The sequence below is a fragment of the Hyla sarda genome, chromosome 11, assembly GCF_029499605.1.
Source record: "Hyla sarda isolate aHylSar1 chromosome 11, aHylSar1.hap1, whole genome shotgun sequence".
In the NCBI taxonomy this organism is placed as follows: domain Eukaryota; kingdom Metazoa; phylum Chordata; class Amphibia; order Anura; family Hylidae; genus Hyla; species Hyla sarda.
In genome coordinates, this window is record NC_079199.1 from 6,870,393 (window position 1) to 6,887,477 (window position 17,085).

Below are 17,085 nucleotides of genomic sequence, written 5' to 3' on the forward strand. Positions count from 1 at the left end.
TCATTGTCTATGGAGCGGCCAAAAAGCCGGGAACAGCGTACAGTTCAGCCCGTGTTCTAGAGGTCAGAACCCCCCAACGATCTAACACATATCGCCTATCAACAGAATAAGTTCATTAAACTCTGAATACCCCTTTAAATTTTAGGCCCTTTTTAGGCCCTTCTGTGTTCTTAGGATACCCCAAAAATATCATAAAGACAAAGAAGACAATGACAGCAGGAGATACGATGTTGCTCTTTATTACCACGTTACACTCAGAGACATTTATTCTTTTGGGTTCTTGATTCTTCCAGTAAAGAGATGGACATTAGTATTTTTATCTACGATGGACATCAGGAAAGGTACATTGGCTTTGACCTGAGGTGGGAGGCTAAGTACGCTGATCCCAATAGCGGTGACCGCGGCGGCCTCGGTGCCCTCCTCATCCACACTCACCACTGCCTTGTGTGTGGCCTGTAGAGAAAAAAAAAGAATAAACTATAGAAGGAGAATTGTAAAGAAGCAACATAAAGTTCCTCCATATCGGTGTTTCCATCCAGATTGCCCCTCCTTTTTAAAGGGGGTTCCTGCATCTAAATCTTTATCTCTGTCATATTGGCATTAGCATTAAAGGGGTACTGCTGTGGAAAACTTTTTTTTTTTATCAACTGGTGCCAGAAAATTTTAACAGATTTGTAAATTACTTCTATTAAAAAAAATGTAATCCTTCCTGTACTTTTTAGGGGCTGTATTCTACAGAGGAAATTCTCTTCTGTCACGACCACAGTGCTCTCTGCTGACATCACTGTCCATTTTAGGAACTGTCCAGAGCAGCATATGTTTGCTATGGGGATTTTCTCCTCCTCTGGACAGTTCCTAAAATGGACAGAGATGTCAGCAGAGAGCACTGTGGTCGTGACCGACGAGAAATCTGAAAAATAAACTCATGTCCTCTGTAGTATACAGCCCCTAAAAAGTACTGGAAGGATTAAGATTTTTTAATAGAAGTAATTTACAAATCTGCTTAACTTTCTGGCACCAAAAAAAAAAGAAAAAAAAAAGTTTTCCGCGGGAGTACCACTTTAATAAGAGTAGTAACAAGAGCCTTGATGCTTTAGGACCTGAAAAACTTTTGGCAAGGTCTGTTCAAGTTAAAAGTGACTATTAAGGATACAAAGGCATCTGCACCCTACAGTTGGGCATTGTAGTACAGGAGAATTACTAGTAACAGGACTAATACATGGAGGAGCCAACCAATAAAGCAGCTTGTGCCCCTTTGAAGTAGAGTTGTAACTGTATATGTTGTCTACCTAAGCACAGACACTTCCTCCTCGGGTATATCCTAGTGCCACCACATAAGAATCCAAACAAAAATTGATCAATAGATAAAACTTGCAGTTTATTAAAAAGTTAAACTCATTTAAAGTCGGTCTGGCTTCTTCCTCAGGTCTGGTTTCGTTCCTCACATGATAAAGCCAATCCAGGTCAATACCTGATCGGATATTGACCCTATCCTTACCGAATAATGGGAATTATGAAAGGCAAGTAACACAAAAAATTATATTAATTACAAAAAGAATTAAATACAAACAGAATTTACTATACAGTTAGTCTCTCAAGCGTCTCATTGAGACCCTTTGGTTTCAATGTATTACATTCATATATCCAAAAGGATTCTCTATTAATTAAACTTTGGAACTGATTAGAGGAAGATACTGGAGTCGCCTCAATGAGACATAAATTTAAAACTTCGAATTGTATCAAACAAACATGGTGAGATACAATGTGTTTCATGAAATTTGTATAAATGATGTGACGGTGCTTATTCATACGTGAACTATGTGTCCACTGTAGTGAAGCCGCACACGCAAGTGAGCAAATAAATAGCAAATTGTGAGTGACAGGTGAAGGACCCCCAGATGGGGAACACCTCACCCTGGGAGAAAGAATGAACAATATTTTTATTCTCCCTCTATAAAGGGATCTATAAACAACAGAGACATCTATTTATTTCATATCTAAATTCCTAAACACTCCTTCCCCAAAGTATTTTATTTCCTCTTTTTATAATGGTCTTAACCTGCTGGGAGCACGTGAGTTTTTCCAACTTCTCGATCTGCGGGATGTAATCCACATTTTTACATACGTAATTTGGACCAATGACAGGTGAGGATAGGTTTAACCTTAGAACTTAGACTATTGAAATCAATGATAAAATGAAACTTAAAACCTGGTCTAGGGTTAATTGTGCGCTCACGAATGAATAAGCACCATCACAACATTTATACTAGTGTCATGAAACACATTGTTTCTGTCATATTTGTTTGATACATGGGGGACATTGGATGTTTTAGGTTTATGTATCATTGAGACAATTCCAGTTTCTTCTCCTAAATGGTTCTAAAGTTTAATTAATAGAGATTCCTTTTGGATTTATAAATGTAAAACATTGAAACCCAAGGGTCTAAATGTGACTATTGAGATAAGTTTATAGTAAATTCAGCTTGTATTTGTTTCTTTTTGTAATAAAAAGGGGTATTCCGGGCAAAAATTTTATACCCTATGCAAAGGATAGGGGATAAGATGTCTGATCGTGGGGGACCTGCTGCTGAGACCCCCCGTGATCTCCCTGCAGCACCCATATTCTATGCGGGGACTACGTCTCTAGTTTCAGAAACCTCCGGGTTTCCGGGACTGGGGATGTGCTGTGACACCACGCCCCCTCCATTTATGTCTATTCACGCCCCCTCCCATAGACATGAATGGAGGGGGCGTGGCGTCACGTCACATCCCCAGTCCCGGAAACCCGGAGGTTTCCGAAACAGGAGATTCAGCACCCGCATAGAATGCGGGTGCTGCAGGGAGATCGCGGGGGGTCCCAGCAGCGGGCCCCCCGCGATCAGATATCTTATCCCCTATAAAATGTTTTTGCCCGGAATACCCCTTTAACATAATTATTGTGTTCCTTGCACTTCATCATTTACACTATTGGGTAAGGATAGGGTTAATATCCAATCAGGCATTCACCCAGATTGGCTTTGTATTGTGATAAACGATAAAGGCATTTTAGTGTCATCTTTGCTTTATTTTATATGTATCTGAGGAAGAAGCCGTAGAGTCTTTGAAACATGTTGTACTTTTTAATAAACTGCACGTTTTATCATTTATTTTTGTGATTTCTTTCGTGGTGGGCCCAGATATCCCCTGGGAGGAAGTGTTGGTGGTTACTGAATTTATTTTGCGCTGGAGCGTGTTTGGGGAGGAGCAGCCGCCTGGCTGAACATTGACAAACATTATACTATATTTTTGTATGAGTTAAGCTGGAATTTGCACGCATTGAAAAGGTGAGTGGTTCCTATACCCAACCTCACCTTTTCACTTGTTTAAAATAATTTACACTAGAGGGCGCTCTCTTCATTTGTTCTTTTAAACACAGAAGGTAGGAAGTAAAAAGACAAAACAGAGGGGACAAACAGAACAGTAACAAGGCTGTGAAACAACAAAGCCCAGCCTGTCCACAGGGGCCTCACTCCATTATATCGGCCACCAATGGTGTCCCACCCGGCTGTCAACCAGACCCTGTCCTAGTCAGAGCTCTGTAATCTAGTGAGTCCGGTCATCTATGGAAATTCATCTTCTATAATGGAACCTCATTTCATTGATAGAAAAGAGGCTAAAATACAGATGAGTAACACATCCCTAATGTCTTCCATGGGCCGAATACTGAATTCTGGTCCACATAAGAAGGCTTTCTAATCCCATATAGTCAGTGACTAGATCTCACCTTTGACACCTTGAAGTTACGACTTCCAGTAATCCCAGAAAGATCGGCGTTGTCGGAGAACGCGTCCTTAATGCCTAATTCAGGTAACACTTCTGTAAGGTCGACTGTGACAGAAGTTGTAAATTTGGGTATTGACAGTGAGATCCTCCTAAATAAAAGAAGAACAAGAGGGATCAGTCATATACCGCGGTCATGTCAAGAGTCAGCATTGTGCAAAAAGATTCTTTAGAAAAATCCTGCCTATTATTGTTTGGTGGCCGCAGTTTTCATACATATCTGTGTTGACAAATATGAAGGTGAATGGATTTAACAATGACCCAATGGTTCCTTATGTTGCACAAAATCTCCCTTAGTGGACACCTCCCAATAGCGGACAGTTTTTTATTCGCTGGCAGAGTCCCATAAGACTTAATGTATTTGCTCCCTGCGAATAGGGGACACTCCCAACAGTAGATCCAGACACACCCAATAGGGGACAAAATACTCCCAATAGGGGACAACCAGGCCTATGTGCCGGCCCTACCTTGTACACAGGGCTGCTGTCGGGGAGGAGCAAATACCCCAGTAAGGGGGTCCAGGCTCCCTGGCACAGAAGCAGAAGACCGCTGTTTAAACAGTGGTCTACTGCTTCTGTATGTCAGCCGGCCACATGATTCACCCCCCCCCCCCCGATCCCCCTGTGCCAAATCTCCTTGATTTCCCCTGTGCTATTTCATTCCCCCTTTCATCACCCACTCTTTACTACCCTGTGCCGTTATTTCCCTTCTTTATGCCACCTGTGCCCTATCATTCCCCCTCACCCCTTGTACCACATCGCTCCTGACGTCACTTGTTAGTGCCCACAGCCACTGCTACTGCTCTCAGTAAGTGCAGCGCTGAGGACATTAGAAGAACGGCAAACCTGCTAAGAGCCCCTGCATCTGAGCCTGCCGACCAGGTTAGAAGAACAACAGGGGGAGGAGGGAAGGGAAAAAGTGATGTGGTACAAGGAGTAAGGTAGGAATGATTTGGCACAGGGAGAATAAGGTGGCACAGGGGGATCAAGGGGAAATGATATGGCAACGTGGGGGGGGGGGAATTATCTGAGACAGGTGAAATAAAGTGGTACAGGGTATTAAGGGGGAATTAAGTGGCACAGAAGGGTTCAAAGGGGGTAGGAATGAAGTGGCATTGGAGGGATCAAGAGGGGGAATGAAATGATATGGGGGAGGGATAAGGGATGATTAAATGGCCCTGGGAGATTCTACTGTAATATTCCTTTTTAGCATGTTTTATAGGTAATTACACTGGAGTGAGTACAGGACAGGATTCCGTCATTTAGCGGACACTTTTTTTTTTTCTCCATTAGTGTCCACTATTGGGAGATTCTATAGTATCACGTACATTGGTTTCAGCTCCTTCATCCATGTCTTCAATGATCCTTCCTGAAAAGCTTTCTCCACATCTTTGAGTTTTCCTTCATCTGGTATAATAAAGATGGCGGAGACATTGCCTTTATAGGGGACCTCCACCACCGTACATCCAATCTTAGGTAAGAAGGCCACAGGGTAGACTCCATCTCTACTCATCATCGGGACCTTCACCACAGTCTTCTCATCCACATGGAAATCTTCTTCGTGTGTATGATTCTTATTGAAGATATCTTTCCAGGTTCCTAAAATGAGATTGATAAAAAAAATCCCAATAATTTTTATGAACTTTAATAATATTTATGACTTTGCATTCTAGACATATCTAGACAGCTCTCTGATGGCACAGTTTGAAGGTAGCTTTCCCTTGAAGGCTGTGTTTGATGCTTTTAAAAAGCATTAGAACATGACGGGAGATTACAAATCATAATGGCAGGAAGGATAAAAGAGCGGCACTCACCAGGTCTAGGCAACATATCTTTAATCTTCTTAAAAGATGCAAATGAGAAGGTTCAGCAGGATATGATATAGATTACAGGGCGTTTGGTTCCAAAGCAAGCAAGGATAGGAGCTATATCAAGGGCCTTGTTTCTTTAGGACCTGAAATACTTATGGCAAGGACTGGTCAACTTAACAAGAGCCTTGTTGCTTTAGGACCTGAAAAACTGTCGGCAAGACCTGGTCAAGATAACAAGAGCCTTGTTGTTTTAGGACCTGAAACACTTTCGGCAAGACCTGGTCAAGATAACAAGAGCCTTGTTGCATAAGGACCTGGCAAACTTTAGGCAAGGCCTGGCCAAGATAACAAGAGCCTTGTTGCTTTAGGACCTGGAAAACTGTTGGCAAGGCCTGGTGAAGATAACAAGAGTCTTGTTGGTTTAGGACCTTAAAAACTGTCTGCAAAGTCCGGCCAAGATAACAAGAGCCTTGTTGCTCTAGACCAGAAACACTTTCCGCAAGGCCTGGTCAAGATAACAAGAGCCTTGATGCTTTAGGACCTGAAAAACTTTCTGCAAGGCCTGGTCAAGATAACAAGAGCCTTGATGCTTTAGGACCTGAAAAACTTTCGGCAAGGCCTGGTCAAGATAACAAGAGCCTTATTGCTTTAGGACCTTAAAAACTGTTGGCAAAGCCTGGTCAAGATAACAAGAGCCTTGTTGCTTTAGGACCTGAAAAACTTTCGGCAAGGCCTGGTCAAGTTAAGAGCGTCTACTGAGTCTACAAAAGAATCTACATTTTGCAGTTGAGGATTGTAGAAGTACAGGGGAACATTTGTGATCAGACTGGGTCTTTGATCATGCTTCTACTGTATACTGCTACTACTATATTGGTGCAATAGTTGTATATATTTATTGATGTTTTAGGTGAAGGGTGGGGTTTCCTACATTGGGCAGGAAGAAGCTACCCTGGGGAACATGCTGTCTATCTTCTCTAACCCTGAGCAAGTTGCTGTCATTGACGTGAAAAGGTATTTTTGGTCATGGTGCTCAATTTAACACATGGTAAACCACATAACACATAACTGTCCCTGGTTTACCGAAATTAGGTCACTACTGGCAGCATCTTTCTGCTCTGGCCTAAAAGTTTGACCATCGAAATTATGCCCATATCCAAGAACAAGTCTGATGTGAAGATGAGTTGTCCAAATGGAGGTTGATCTTCATCTCCTTATTGAGCCTTTTTGGGCCGGTGACAGAGCTGTCTGGCTGGGGCTTACCCCTCCCTATGGACAACGTGGACATATGTGGACATACGGCCTGTTATTCAGGCAAGCCAAGCACCATTACATTTGTACACCATGAGGGAGGGAAATCCATGATTACCTCTCATGCATAGTTTAGGGGTTAAATAAACTCAGGCATCACCAGACACAACAAAAACCCGGCATGGACCACATGACCTACATATTCCACAGAGCTTTAGATTTTGGACAGTTCATGAACAAAAAAAGTAGTTGAAGGTGTAGCACACTGGTCTTCAAACTGTGGACCTCCAGCTGTCGCAAAACTACAACTCCTAGCATGCCTGGACAGCCCTTGGCTGTCCGGGCATGCTAAGAGTTGCAGTTTCGCAAAAACAGCAGGTCTGCCGTTTGGACACCACCGACCTTCACCCTTGTTGCTGGCAGTTTAAAGGGGTACTCCGGTGGAAAACATTTTTTTTTAATCAACTGGTGCCAGAAAGTTATACAGATTTGTAAATTACTTCTATTGAAAAATCTTAACCCTTTCAGTACTTATCAGCTGCTGTATGCTCCACAGGAAGTTTTGTAGTTCTTTCCAGTCTGACCACAGTGCTCTCTGCTGACACCTCTGTCTAGGTCAGGAATTGTCCAGAGCAGGAGCAAATCCCCATAGCAAACATGTTTTGCTCTGGACAGTTCCTGACATGGACAGAGGTGTCAGCAGAGAGCACTGTGGTCAGACTGGAAAGAACTACACAACTTTCTGTTGAGCATACAGCAGCTGATAATTACTGAAAGGATTTAGATTTTTAAATAGAAGTAATTTAGAAATCTGTTTTACTTTCTGGCACCAGTTGATATTTAAAACATTTTTTTCACCGAAGTACCCCTTTAATACCGAAATTGCTGGTGACAGGTTCCTTACCTTTGAAATAAATAATGTTTACGAGAGCCAACTTTGTGTCTGAATCGAGACTGTCCAACAACTCCTTGATCAGTCCATTGGTTTTCTCCTCCACGTACTTGTTGATTTTGTCTTTTGCTTCCTCCGTCTTTTCGAAATCGGTGGAGATGACTTCAGATTCGAACAACTTCAAGTCATCAAGAAACTTCTTGAGGGGTTTGAGTTTCTCGTCAATAAAGCAAGCGTTGGTGGTGTTGAGTTGGATGCTGGTGGAATGTTGGTTGGTGTCCTGCAGGAGATCCTGGAAGCCCTTCTTGATGTCTTCTTCTGCGATCACTGAGGTGTCCAAACTAAGTCCTTCGAAGATTTGCTGATGGGTGTTAGACTTGGCACCAAGGGAGAGTAGATAAAATGCCACCACAATACTATATGAGGAGAAGAACAGGTTCTTATTGGGCTCGGCAGCATCCAGATGTTTGTAGAGCTTCCCTATAAATGTGTCTAGAGAAGACACTATTTTTTGGGAAGAATCCGTAGATTTCTGGGCCGTTTGCGTTGTCTGACTAAAGACCGAGGCACAAAGCAGAGCTTGGCTCAACAGCGCGAATAGAAGGAGCTTCATCTTTCTGAAACACAAAAAAATCGAATGAAATGTTGAGGTTTTTGGTGTTGTAGGATTACAACAGAGAAAACTAACATCTTGATTAATAAAAAAAAAGGTTCCTACCGTATCACAAGACCGTAGGATCAGACTACACAGGGGTTGTTTGTAGTCTGTAACCATGGAGACACAAAGGTTTGTATAGAACTTTATATTTTATTTGGAAAATCCATAATTTTGCCCCTTTCTTATACCTATGTATAAATGAAACCTTGAAGTTGTTGCCAACCATCCGTAAATTTACAGACAGTCTGCAAACACCATCTGATCTCTTTTTCTGTGTGTAGTATACATACCAAAATTGGTGTTGTAACGCTGTTGGTTGGCAACCACCAGCGTACCATGTGTCCTGGTTCATACCAGTATCGGGCGTCATTCTCTGTGCCATGTGTAGTGCTGTATTTTCTGGTCTTCCTGCACTGGTGTGTCTCTTGCTGCAGTTTCTACTCTGTCCACTACTAGCCATCAGTGTGCACTCCCTAAGGGATCCTCCTCCAATCCCAGCCAGACTCAGCCTATATAAAAGTCTGCCACACTGCATGGCCCTACGAGCTATTTTGTTTACCTAACTTTCAGAAGGTACAGAAACAGTGTGGCTGGCGGGGCATAGCCATTTCTTCTTGCAGTTCCTTTTGGAGTCAATAATAGTGACCCAATTTGTGGGGCCTCGCTGTTTGCGCAACTCCTATAAAAGTCAACGGTAGTTACGTAACTTTCGTATCCTACCCGCTTCTGCAGTTTTCCTGTTCCCGACCATCTCCAGGGGCTGCAAACGGGCCCCTCCGGGCCCGTTTGCAGCCCCCGGAGATGGTTGGGAACAGGAAAACTGCAGAAGTGGGGATGCTGAAGAGGTGAGATGGAAATACCCCTTTAAGGTACCCCTTTAAAAGTGTGGTATGGGATGAGGCTTCTAAAAAGGGATCAGGCTGTACGCCCATTAAATGTTGGACTTTCCTTGATTTTTAGTTCAATTGTCCAGAAGAAAAAATAATAAAGAGGTTGGCGACCAGGGTTATAGATAGGTAGTCACCTTCCATTGGAAACCTGGGTTCGATTTTTAAGAAAAATCTCTTTTTTGGACCTCATGATCCAGTGACTATGGCACGTGGAGACCAAGGAACCATATGGAAATGATTTTATACCATGTGACCTTCATTGCCTTTCTACTGCAGCCACATTGGGTTTATCATCTGCTGAACATCTCCCATCGAGGGCAGAACCCAGTATTCTCTGCCAGTGACCAGGATTATTGCCTCAGTCTGGAACACAATGTACCTCTCCCTCCCATCTCTTTGGGTGTCAACGCAATTAGAACAGAACAGATTCATTAGTGTTGAAATCTATAATTTCATAATAGGCGGCTCCTAAATTATAATTTGTTATAGATAAGTATATATGAAGCACACCTATCATTCACATCTACCATAGGCGTCTCCTGAAGATGTTACTTATTATAGATTTGTGTGTAAACTTCCTCAATACCCCAAAGTTCTGTAAAGTGAGGATGGGGAGGAGGGAGGTGAGGGGTATGCAGCTGCAGCTGAAGTATGTCTGGGACTGCATGCTGTGAGAGGGGAGGAGGAGGAGCTGCATTGTATTTTGCTGGTGTTGAATCGATGATGAAAAAGAGTTGGTTAAATTTTTATTTATTTATGCCTAAAGGGAATATTGTCTTCTCCCCCAAATTTAGCATTACTGGGATAAATCTCTGATGTCACTTGACATTTGCCTTGACTTTGAGCTGTGGAGAAGAGAAGATGAAGCATAACCGGTGACCGCTGGGTCATCCATGGTGAGAGTTGCTCTCTGCTTTGGCTTATAGCGAGGGGATCCAAAGGAGAAGACCCCTATATGGGCAGAGGTGTGCTATATCAGGGTATGGGGAGATTTATCATTCCCTGCACCAGCGCAGAGTGGCAAAATTGTGTAAAAAATTTAGGTGCAAACCCAATCTTTGCACAAAAATTATTTCACCAAAACTCCCACTTTGTATACAAAATTTGAAAAATATTGTGCAATTTTGTCTGCTGCAGGAAACTATGAATCCCCCCATACGTTTAAAGTAGTACTCCGGAGGGGAACATTTTTTTTATTGTTTATATAGCTTTAATATATACCATAGTGCTGTCCAGAGATTGTGATTATACACTTTACTTGTTAAAGGAGTACTTCAGGGGGAAAATAATTGGTTCCAGAAAGGGTATATAGATGTGTAAATTACTTCTATTAAAACATCTTAACCCTTCCAGTACTTATCAGCTGCTGTTTGCTCCACAGGAAATTGTGTAGTTCTTTTCAGTATGACCACAGTGCTCTCTCCTGACACCTCTGTCCATGTCAGGAACTGTCCAGAGCAGGAGCAAATCCCCATAACAAACCTCTCCTGCTCTGGACAGTTCCTGACATGGACAGAGGTGTCAGCAGAGAGCACTGTGGCTACACAACTTCCTGTGGAGCATACAGCAGCTAATAAGTACTGGAAGGGTTAAGATTTTTACATAGGAGTAAATTACAAATCTGTCTAACTTTCTGGAACCAGTTGATTTGAAAACATTATTTTTTCTCTGGAGTACCCCTTTAACAAGTAAAGTGTATAATAACAATCTCTGTACAGCACTATGGTATATATTAGCACTATATAAACAAGAGAGGAAAAACATACATGCATTTTACCAGGTGGTATTGTCCTATAGCTTAAAAACATAAAACAATAATAAGGCAATAATACAGAGAACCCTCAGAACATGCAACTAGTTACAGTAACAACATCAAACATTTGTATTATAAAAGGTTGTTGCAGGAAAGTTGCATGAAATGAGGATGTGTCACTCACCTGCCGCTGCTCCGGATACAGTGCCGGGCGCGAGGTTCCCTTCTCTATATATAGGAGGATTTATCTTGATATTATGTCATCATAAACTCATAAATCCACCTTATTACTCATCATCTTTATATGCAAATAATGCTCCAAGGAACAGAATCAATGGAGGATAAAATCTAAGTGTAACATAGTAAAAAAGATGTAAAAATAGAAACGCACCAACGCGTTTCGACTTGTTAACAAGTCTTTAGTCATGGCATTAGTTTGAGATACAACACAACAATATATACCTGCTCATGCCTGTGATGAAATGATTAGTGTTGCTCGCGAATATTCGCAATGGGAATTTTATTCGCGAATATTCACGAATATAGCGCTATATATTACAAATATTCGTTTGTTTTTGTTTTTTTCACATTACACATGTTTGCATATGCAAATTTTTAGCTTATGTCAATTGTTTATGCTAATTTTCGCATATGCGAAAATAAAACGTGAATATTGCGAATTTAGCAAATATATGACGAATATTCGTCCATTTATTCGCCAAATATCGCTAATTCGAATATGGCCTATGCCGCTCAACACTAGAAATGATCAAAGTCCCACCCGAGTATCTATTAATTTTTTTTATTATATTTATCTATTTATTTATTTTTCTATTTATTTAATTTTTTTTATAACTTTTTACACTTCATTATACATGCCTTCATTTATTTATTCATTTTTATTTATTTATTTAAGTATTTATTTTCTTACATTTTTTATTATTATCACTTTTTACACTTCACAATACATGCCTTAATTTATTTATTTGTTTTTTACTTATTCAGTTATTTTTTTATTTTTATTACTTTTTACACTTTATAAATCATGCCTTAAATGTATTTATTTATTACATTTTTCATTTATATATTTTTTTTATTACTTTATACACTTCATAATACATGCCTTCATTTATTTATTTTTATTTATTTATTAATTTCATTATTTAAGTATTTATTTTATTTAACTTTTATTATTATTACTCTTTACACTTCACAATACATGCCTTAATTTATTTATTTATTTGTTTTTTACTTATTCAGTTATTTTTTTATTTTGATAACTTTTTACACTTTATAAATCATGCCTTCATTTCTTTATTTATATTTATTTATTTTTACCTTTTTACACTTCATAAAACATACCTTAATGTATTTATATTTATTTCTTTATTTTTTTTTATTAAACAATAAAGTACAATCCACAAAAGGATTTAAAAACAAGAAAAAACAACAACAATATTATAAAAAATAGAACCACACAACTTCATCGGCTTTGACGGCTTTCCTGCCCCTCCTGATGTCTGCTTTTATTTCTTTATTCCTTAAATATTTGAAAAATCTCCCAAATATAAAAAACAAAAAATTATCCCTGTCCTGTGATCCCCAGTAATCAGCTGTAATCTGGGGCAGCAAGTATTTGATTTCCCTGCAGGAGAAATTAAGAATTACAAGGTCCACACTTTGGAGGCCTAGGTCAATGTTTCCCAAGGTGCCTCCAGCTGTTGCAGAAGTACAACTCCCAGGATGCCTGGAGAGCCTACAGCTGTCCAACCCTGCTGGGAGTCGTAGATTTGCAACATGTATAATTAACATATCCCCTATCCACAGGATGGGGATAAGTCGCTGATCACGGGGAGTCCGACTGTTGGGTCCCTTCGTGATGTTCTGAATGGGCCCATCGCCCAGTGAGGAGCGCATGCTGTAGACAGCTCTATTCATTTATATGGGAGCGCCGAAAAGACCCCAGTACAGCACTTGGGCATCATCGGCGCTCCCATAGAAGTGAATGGAGCGCGTTCGGTCTACCGGTAGATGACATGTGATCCTCACTGAGAGAACCGGGGGTCCCGGTGATCACGGGGGTCCCAGTGGTCGAACCCCCCCCCTGCAATCAGCTACTTATCCCCAAGTTATCTTTTGCAGCTCTCCTTTAACCCCATAAAGACCTGACTATTTTTGGCAAAACTTTTCTATTTTTCTCATTGATGTAGCTTTATGAGTTGTATTTATGAGATGTATTTTACAATGGCCTCATTTTAGGGTAGACTTTATTCATTGGCTTTTATTGAAAGGGAATACATAAATACAAAAATGATCTGTACCTGGAATACAACATAGGGGACTCAACCAGTTTGTCAGGGAGGGTCACATGTAAGTTAGTACAGGTAAATATGAGGGGGTTTACCGGACAGCTGTTAAAATATGCGCTACTGTGATTACCACACCAGCCCTCACATCGAAGTCCCACACAAGGACTAGGATATAGTCCCAGCTATAAGGGGAAAGAATATCCATAGGTAAACAGTCTAACAGTGTCCATCCCTGGTCTAGGTAGAACGTTGTTGTGCGCACAGATCCAGCCATAGTCTTACATAACTTCAGTCACCAAACCCCCTCCGTACAATACCCCCAGCACCGTCCCACCAGCCCCAATGCTTTCATGCTCTCGTTACCATCCATATGTCCAAGTTACAGTCCGTATCCGAAATAAAGGAAGAACACCTCATCGGTCCTAAAGGTTCCTGTCCCCGTGAAATCTCCTCCCGTTGTCTGCGCTGCAGTCACCTCGGTGAGCCAGGTGTGAGTGGAGACTCACTAATCAACATCATACATAGAAAGACAAAAAGGGCGCTCAGAGTGGATGCCTGTGGGTCCGGAGGTGCTGGGAACCAAGAACCCCACTCAATAGCAGACATAGAAAGACAAAAAGGTACTCGCACTCACCGTAAGGAAACAGCAAACCGACTTCTATGGGATCTCGGACAGATCCGACTTCAGGCTGACAACAAAGTTTCGCGCAGTTTCGCTGACAGCAAAGTTTCGCGCAAATCACGCTTCTTCCGGCCTCGTACGAGCCCGGAAGAAGCGCGATCTGCGTTAAACTTTGCCGTCAGTCACCTCCACTCTAAGCGCCCTGCTGTCATCCGGAAGTCGGATCTGTCCGAGATGCCATAGAAGTCGGTTTGCTGTTTCCTTACGGTGAGTGCGGGTACCATTTTGTCTTTCTATGTATGCTATTGAGTGACTTCGGGTTTTTTGGTTCCCAGCACCTCCGAACCAACAGGCAACAGGACTCTGTGTTGCCACAGTGACAGAACGCTGTCCTCCACAGTCCATGCTGACATAATTGGTCTTTCTCCACAGCAGTCCCCTCTAGCTTGCGTTAGTTAGTATCACTAATCAACATAGCTGTATGGTTTTTTTTTTGTTTTTTTTTGCAAGATGAGTTGGTTTTTATCGGTGCTATTTTCGGGCTACATATAGCTTTTTGATAAGCTTTTATTATTTTTTGTGGGTATGGTGAAAACAACAAAAGGAGTAACCCAATGGTTTAGATGTTTTTTTTTGTCTTGTTTTACAGCCTTCATGATACAATTTCAATAACGTGAACTTTAAAGGGGTTATCCAGGAAAAATTTTTATATATATATATATATATATATATATATATATATATATATATATCAACTGGTTCCAGAAAGTTAAACAGATTTGTAAATTACTTCTATTAAAAAATCTTAATCCTTTCAGTACTTATGAGCTTCTGAAGTTAAGGTTGTTCTTTTCTGTCTAAGTGCTCTCTGATGACACATGTCTCGGGAAACGCCCAGTTTAGAAGAGGTTTGCTATGGGGATTTGCTTCCAAACTGGGCGGTTCCCGAGACACGTGTCATCAGAGGGCACTTAGACAGAAAAGAACAACCTTAACTTCAGAAGCTCATAAGTACTGAAAGGATTAAGATTTTTTAATAGAAGTAATTTAAAAATCTGTTTAACTTTCTGGAGCCAGTTGGTGTATAAAAAAAAGTTTTTTCCTGGAATACCCCTTTAATGCTCATGCAATGGTATATTCCCATGTGACCAGAGTGCTGAAGGCTGCAATCTAGCGCTGCAGGTTACAGATAACCTTCTCCTATGTCACTATGGACTAGTGGTCCCCACCCGTGGGGGCGTAAGAACCTGACAGGAATGCTGCAGAAATCTGGTGGGCAAGATGGAAACTGGGGGCTGATGATGTCACTCATTGGGCACATCCAAGAGGAAGAGGTGCTCCTGGCCTCTAGTGGCTGCCTGCATCCTAGAAGAGGTCAAGGCTTAGGACACGCTAGGACACCTTTGGTGTTGCTAAGCCACAGGCGTCCTAGCCGATCCTAAGCTTTGACCTCTTTTAGGCTGCAGGCAGCATCATGCCTACAGCCACTAGAGGCCGGGAGCGTGACATCATTGTGAGCATCCTGGCCACTATTGGCTGCCTGAAAAACCTGCCTGCGGCCTAGAAGCAAAGGCAGAAGACAGAGGTGACTGGGGTGGAGCTGAGTCGGTGAGTAAGTAAAAAAAACCCTGTGTGAACCTCGCCCTATACGTCTGTAATACCTCAATATATGCCGCAATGACAATGCAATATGCAAATTTTAAATGCTTTGGAAAATCCATTGTTCGGGTGTTAACGCAATTAGAATAGAACAGATTAATTAGTTTAAGATCTTTAATTTTATAATAGGCGGCTCCTAAATTAGTGAAGGGAATCATTAGAATTTACAATATCCATTTCCTTGAGATGTTATAAAGATGGAATCGTATGTATTATAATCATTCTGCATAAACAGAAGGAACACTTGATTTTATTTACATTTATGAACAATTTTTTTGTGTTTATATATTTTTTCCATGTATTTATTTAGTTATTTGTATTTATATTTAGTTAGTTATTTTATTCATTCATTTATTTTCTCTCTAAGGCGGTGTTTCTCAATGAACAATTTTTGTTTATATATTTTTTTCCATTTATTTCTTTATATGTATTTACATTTAGTTAGTAACTTAGGTATTTTATTTATTTATTTATTCATTCATTTATTTATTTTCTCTTTAAAGGGGTACTCCGCTGGAAAACACTTTTTCTTTAAATCAACTGTTGCCAGAAAGTTAAACAAATTACTTCTATTAAAAAAATCTTAATCCTTCCAGTATTTATCAGCTGCTATTTGCTCAACAGGAAGTTTTCTTCTTTTTGAATTTCCTTTCAGTCTGACCACAGTGCTCTCTGCTGACACCTCTGTCCATATAAGGAACTGTCCAGAGTACAAGCAAATCCCCATATCAAACCTCTCCTGCTCTGGACAGTTCCTGATATGGACAGAGGTGTCAGCAGAGAGCACTGTGGTCAGACTGAAAAGAACTCCAGAGCACTGTGGTCAGACAGAAAGGTAATGTACCTCTGATGGAGAATGTGACTCAAATACCTGGTACAGTTCTTCAAAGATCTGCTCTACAGTCGCCTTCTCTGAGGGGGGCCAGGTGCAGACTTCCTCTAGCGCTGGTCCCTGGAGTTGTCCTGTGAGTAATTGCCTCTGTTGATTAGGAGGGAAAGAGTAAAAGACAAACAAACTCTGGATGCTTTCTTTGAAATCCCTCAGGGTGAAGGGGTCTCCATTGTAGGTAGGGAGGACAGGGTTTCCCATGAATACCGATGCAGACGCTGGAACACCAGGACTGTTGCTGTGGACTGCAGGCAGGACTGGCAACATGATGATCCCGCTGCTGGAGATGGAGGGGCACTGCCACCCGGTTGATCTGGAGAGCTGGGTTCTGACATCTTGTTGAATTTTGAATGCGCTGTTGCTTTAAGAAGAATAAGGTGCTTTCTCCTTTAAGATAATTGCTGAAGTGCTGCAGTGGATTAGACTTGGCTAGTGGGAGTACTATAATGAATGCTCCCACTCTATTTTGCAGGTACCCGGTAGTAATTTGTCTTGCGACCAGACTTGCGGACACTAGTGGGTTAATGCTGATAATA

At 41.1% G+C, this 17,085-nt stretch overlaps 1 protein-coding gene across 2 annotated transcripts; it reads right to left on the reverse strand.

The window, feature by feature from the left end:
* Positions 1-223: 223 nt before the first annotated feature.
* Positions 224-16,672, reverse strand: LOC130295901 (alpha-1-antiproteinase 2-like). Of its 2 annotated transcripts, none has more exons than XM_056547208.1 (5): positions 16,532-16,672; positions 7,782-8,386; positions 5,147-5,417; positions 3,764-3,911; positions 224-453 (listed from the first exon to the last, which is right to left on the reverse strand). In XM_056547208.1, exons 2-5 carry the CDS (start codon positions 8,380-8,382, stop codon positions 265-267), a joined length of 1,209 nt encoding a protein of 402 aa, XP_056403183.1. In that variant the 5' UTR covers positions 8,383-8,386; positions 16,532-16,672; the 3' UTR covers positions 224-264. The 2 variants fall into 2 exon arrangements, with proteins under 2 accessions (XP_056403183.1, XP_056403184.1); XM_056547209.1 differs by having other exon boundaries at positions 16,505-16,640.
* Between the last annotated feature and the right edge of the window lie 413 nt (positions 16,673-17,085).